Below are 6,000 nucleotides of genomic sequence, written 5' to 3'. Positions count from 1 at the left end.
ATAAAAGAAATCAGTGCTAGATATGAAGATATAATGAGAAAAAAAAGTAAGCTGGATTTGAGAGAAAATGTTGATAGGAAGTCGTATGGAACAAGAGGGAGATTGCCCCCAACTTCCTTAGTGAATGAAGCTCATGTTTATGGTAGGGATGATGATAAAGAGGGTGTGCTTCAATTTTTGTTTAGTGAAAATTATAGTGCTGATGAAGTATCTGTGATTCCCATTGTTGGTATGGGAGGTATAGGAAAGACAACTCTTGCCCAGCTTGTATACAATGATGCTAAAGTGAATAGCTATTTTGATATGAAAGCATGGGCTTGTGTTTCTGAAGAGTTTGATGGTGTTAAGGTTACAAAAACAATTCTAAAATCTTTCTCCTCTGATAACTGTGATGACAATGATTTAAATTTGTTGCAAGTGAAACTAAAGGAAAAACTGTATGCAAAGAAGTTTCTAGTCATTTTGGATGATGTTTGGAATGAAAACTACAACGATTGGACCATTCTCCGTGCTCCTTTTGAAGTAGGGGCTCCAGGAAGTAGGATTGTTATCACAACTCGCAATGAAAGTGTTTCATCAATGATGGGCACCATTCCAACTTATGCTTTGAAAGAGTTGTCAGATGATGCTTGTTTGTCTATATTTACCCGAAATGCATTGGGGACCAAAGACTTCAATGCACATCCAGACCTTAAAGATATTGGTGAGGAAATTGTTAATAAGTGTAAAGGCTTGCCTTTGGCAGCAAAGACCCTTGGAGGCCTCTTACGCACTAAACTAGACCGTTCTGAGTGGGAAGATGTGCTAAATAGCAAGATATGGGAAATACCAGAAGAGAGAAGTGGAATTGTTCCAGCTCTTATGTTGAGTTACTACCATCTCCCTTCACATTTAAAGAGGTGCTTTGCATATTGCTCAATACTCCCCAAGGACTACGAATTTGAGGAACAGCAGTTGGTACTATTATGGATGGCAGAAGGTTTAATACAACTAAAAGATGGGAGAAAATCACCAGAAGATTTGGGTAGTGAGTATTTTCGCAATCTCTTGTCAAGGTCATTTTTTCAACAATCAAGCAAGGATAAATCACGGTTTCTAATGCATGATCTCATCAACGATTTGGCTCAATGGGTTGCAGGAGACATATGCTTTAGAATGGGAGATAAATTGGAGGTTAATAACATAGGGAAATTTTCTAAACAGGTCCGGCATTTTTCTTACCTTGGTGGCCGATATGATGCCACTAAAAGGTTTGAGGCTTTTTCTGAAGTCACATGTATACGTACCTTCCTACCTCTTATGTTGCCAAATCCAGGGAACTGTTACTTGACTAGTAATGTTCCTTTTAATTTTTTCCAAAATTAAGGGTGCTCTCTTTGAGTGGATACTGCATAACTGAGCTACCTGATTCCATTGTTGATCTGAAGCATCTACGGTACATTGACCTTTCTCTGCAACTTACAAACATTGATATTAGAGAACTGTGTTTATCTAAAGAAATTGCCTTCAAAGTTTGGGAATCTTGTCAAATTGCGCCACCTCAATATTCTAAACGCATATTCATTGGAAGGAATGCCTCCACAACTAGGTAAATTAACTTGTCTCCGGACATTGTCTAATCTAGTTGTGGGAAAAGGCCATTGCTCCAAGCTAAAGGAGCTTGGGTTTTTGACACATATTCGAGGGACACTTTGCATTTCAAGATTGGAGAATGTTACTGTACCCAGGGATGCAAGGGATGCTAATTTAATTGGTAAGCCCGGTCTTAATGAGTTGCTGTTGGAATGGAGTAGCAAAATTGATGAGTCACAAGACAGAACAAATGAATTAGATGTACTTAACATGCTACAGCCTCCCAAGGCTTTGAAAAAGCTCACTATCAGGTGCTATGGCGGTACAAGATTTCCAACTTGGTTAAGAGGTCCTTCATTTCCTAATATGGTGCTCCTGAGGATTGAAAATTGTAAAAAGTGCGCATCCCTCCCACCAGTCGGACAACTACCATCACTCAAAGTCCTTTTTATCAAAGGAATGGCCAGAGTGAATAATGTTGGTCCTGAGTTTTATGGGGAAGGTTGTTCACAACCTTTTAGATCCTTGGAAACTTTGTGTTTTGAGAATATGCAGGAATGGGAGAGCTGGACTCCTTATGGAGAATTCCCATGCCTGCGCCAGCTTTCTATTACAAGTTGTCCCAAGCTATTGGGGAAGTTACCAAACCAGCTTCCTTCACTGGAAAATTTTGTGATAAATGGATGTGGACAGTTGGTGGTTTCAGTTTCAAGCTTTCCAATGCTATGCAATATAGAAATTGAGAAATCCAAAGGGATAGTACAGGGAGGTAAGGTTGAGTTGAGCTCACTAAACTTCACATTTCTTTCAACAATGTCAGAATTCACATGTCAAATGGAAGGGCCTATACAAGGACTAGAAAAGGTAGAGGACTTGACTATTGATCATTGTGAGGAGCTGGTGTCTTTGTGGTCAAATGATGTGGGATTACAACATCTTCGTGCTCTTCGTGTTCTGAAAATTTCTACTTGTCCCAAACTAATGTCTTTGGTGGCAGAAGAAGTAGAAGAGCAGCTGCAATTGGGTTTGCCATCCACACTAAGAGAAATTGAGATCATAAATTGCAATGCCCTGGTATCTCTACCCAAGGCAATGATGTACAACATCACCTGTCTTGAGCGTATTTCTATTGATAGATGTGATTCGTTGACATCCTTTGCAATAGGCCAGCTACCTCCAACTCTAAAGAGGCTAAAGATTGATCGTTGCAAGAATATGATAATTTTACTGGACGAGGAGGATGTCAACTATTTCTGCAGCAACAAGTCTCTTCTTGAGTACTTGGAAGCTATTGAATGTCCATCACTCAAGTCCTTAACATCAAGTGGAGAGTTGCCTGCAACACTAAAACAGCTCCACATTAGCTCTTGTCAAAACCTTGAGTCAATAGCAAAGAGGTTACATGACAATTCGTCTCTTGAACGCATTAGTGTCTCAGATTGTGACAACTTTAAATCTTTACCCATGGGCATACACACCCTCAGTTTTCTAGATGAGATTCATATTTGGAATTGCCCAAGTCTTGTAACTTTGTCGGATGGAGGGTTGCTCCCCACCAGCCTAAGAATGCTTTGGATTTTCGGTTGTGAAGATATGCAGGCCCTGCCCAAGTGCATTCACAACCTCACCTCTCTTCAAGAATTGAATATATGGGAGTGTCCAGGCATTGTAAAATTTCCGAAACAGGGTTTTCCCACCAACATAACATCACTTTTTATCTGTGATCTCAACATCTCTCCAATCTTATTTAAGTGGGGTTTGGACAAGTTCACCTCTCTTAGACAACTTAACATTAAAGGTGGATGTCCAAATCTAGTTTCCTTTCCAGAGATGATGCTTCCAGCCTCCCTAACCAGCCTCACCATTCAAATCTTTCCGAATCTGAAGTCCCTGTCTTCCAAAGGCTTTCAAATCCTCACCTCTCTTGAATATCTGTCAATCTATCAGTGCGAACGGCTCAAGTCCTTCCCAAAGGATGGCCTGCCGCCCTCACTCCTTGAACTTCATATCCAAAGATGTCCTCTGCTGAAAGAACGCTGCAAGAAATTTGTAGGACAAGAGTGGTCCAAAATAGCCCTCATCCCTTGTGTTCAGCTTGATGGCAGGTTCATCTATGACCCAGAAAATGAGAATTGAATTTTGTTAAAGACTCCATAAGATAAGAAAGAATAGTAGAAGCAGACACTACACTTTTCCAGGTACTTTTATGCAAATATATAATAAGAGTTCATAATATGCATATCATCTGCCTTCCTGAAATTTTATGATAACAATTCTATATTGCATTTACAGGCAGAAAGCTAGCTGAACTCAGTAAGATCCAGAAAAAGTAGAATATGGCAGAATCCAGGGTCAGCTGCATTCTCTTTATCTGGTATGTTTTATTGTTGTTTTTATGTAGAGCAGATTGGATTTATTTTTTTATGCTGTCGTGAAAACACTCAGAATTTTTCAATTGCAATGAATTTATTTTGGTATTTAGTTAATTTTTGTTTGATAATTATATGCCGTTGCACTAATAAAGCTTGGCCTTGCCCCAGCCAAACATAACCACTACAGCCATGGCGTTACCCTTAAGAGTTCTTGGAGATTCTCCTGGAGTGGACTCTACCATCACTCAATCTCATTGTATTGTAGTCACATGTACCTATGTATTTTTTTTTTTTTTTTGGGTTAAAATACCTATGTACTTTTGTTTTACCAATATGTACCCATGTACTTGTAGGGAAAACAAAATAATTATAATTTTACTAATAATGCAGGAACTACAACCCTAGGTTAGCTATTATAAATACCTTGCATTGTATCTATTGTAAGAAATAGAATTTAATAGTAAGATCTGAAAAACAACATCTGTGACAAAAGGAATTAATCATTGATTATAGAATCAAATTATACTGCGAAGCAACAGAAGAATAAGAAATAAATAATTTTTTTAATATTCTTACAAAATTAACATCAACACTGTTTCTAAGCATTGCATATCATGTATGATGATGATGGGAGGAACCCAACTTACTACATCTCACCCCCCCCCCCCCCAAAAAAAAAAAAAAAAAAGAGAGACATATCTAACATAAAAGTAAAATAAACCAAGAATTCTGTAGATCTTGTTTTTAATAGCTTTTCAGAATATTGCATGAGTTTGTGAATAGTATAATGTAAAATGAAAGACTGAATTTTTTATTGACTTCCTCTAAGGTTAACACACAAGTTTTTGAAAGAGAGCATATTTTTTGAAGTCATCAATCTTTCTAAAATATATTTTTTATTTAAAATCTAGTGTTAGAAATAGTGTTAAACTATGTTATTTTAAACTAATTGGAACTCGCTCATGTTTTTATAAAACAGCTCAACACCAAACAAATTATGATGAAGATAGGTTTCATCTACTTTAAACAAATTCTGATTAAAATAAGGTATGATTTTTTCTATAAAATTTATTGTGGGGCCCAATAATTTATGGGCCAGGCCCATTTGCCCGTGGAGAATCCGAAGGCCCAAGCCGAGGAGAACTATGGCCCAAGCTCTACAATACAGAGCACAAAACAGTTTTGGGATGCAGCCGAGGACAATTCAGTCCTCGGCAGATCCAAAATCCCACCGGAAAAGAGGGGTAAAACTGGTATAGGGCCAAACTTGAAAGAGAATCTAAGAATATCCGGGAAAGCTGCTCTCATTGCCATTCAATGCTCTGCACCTGACAGAGCCGTATTCTTCAACTTTATCAACCATCCCCAACAATTCTGGGATTGGACTGATGGGACAAATGTCAGTCTTGTAAAGGTTGACCCTACACGTGGACGAAGGACAACGAACGCAGGCTAGTATAAAAGAAGAAGCAAGTGAATATGGTAAGGGTCTCTCATCCTACCTTCAGCAGAAAGACTCCATGGGTGGAAACACCCTAACAACACATGCATATCATAAAAAAAGAACTACCGTCGGGTAACCAGGGTAAGACCTCAATGGTCCTCGGACCAAGTCCGAGGAGCCCAATCCCAGAGGACGCAACGCTATAAGGCTTAAATATTCAAACCCAACTCCTTTTTTCTACAGGAATTTCTCTAAAATCAAGACTGGAACATCGCCCCGTGACCAAAGCCCAGCTTTTCAAGCCCACTCTCTACAAATTACATTGTGAGGGATCTTTCATGTGCGAGCCCAACAACATTAATGGGCCGCAAAGGAATTGTGTCCCTACAATTGACGCCGTCTGTGGGAAATCTTGCGCGTTGGCGCAGGTGGCGGTGGAATCAACTCTTTGGCAAGCAGAAATTTTTGTGGTCTCCTCCGTCTCCGGCGACATATAGTTGTTGCTCCGACGTAAACTTCTGCTAGGGGCTACGCCTCGCAGTGCTAAGGGCGCGGGCATCTCTAGGGGCTTCCAGCCTCAAGCCAACTTTCCCCGCCCTGGTGTAGGGGCTT

At 39.5% G+C, this 6,000-nt stretch overlaps 1 protein-coding gene and 1 long non-coding RNA gene across 2 annotated transcripts; both read left to right on the top strand.

The window, feature by feature from the left end:
• Positions 1–231: 231 nt before the first annotated feature.
• Positions 232–3,353, top strand: LOC115985024 (putative disease resistance protein RGA3). The gene is made up of 4 exons (XM_031108001.1): positions 232–1,250; positions 1,367–1,588; positions 1,704–3,235; positions 3,325–3,353. The coding sequence occupies exons 1-4, from the start codon at positions 232–234 to the stop codon at positions 3,351–3,353; spliced, it is 2,802 nt and encodes a 933-aa protein (XP_030963861.1).
• A 161-nt stretch (positions 3,354–3,514) lies between these two features.
• Positions 3,515–4,204, top strand: LOC115983443. Its single transcript, XR_004090059.1, has 3 exons — positions 3,515–3,770; positions 3,865–3,946; positions 4,113–4,204. It is a non-coding gene; the product is annotated as an uncharacterized LOC115983443 (long non-coding RNA).
• Positions 4,205–6,000: the final 1,796 nt, after the last annotated feature.

This window comes from Quercus lobata, chromosome 4, assembly GCF_001633185.2.
Source record: "Quercus lobata isolate SW786 chromosome 4, ValleyOak3.0 Primary Assembly, whole genome shotgun sequence".
Lineage (NCBI taxonomy): Eukaryota > Viridiplantae > Streptophyta > Magnoliopsida > Fagales > Fagaceae > Quercus > Quercus lobata.
Note: the sequence above shows the minus strand (reverse complement) of the source record. Positions and strands in the feature narration are given on the sequence as shown.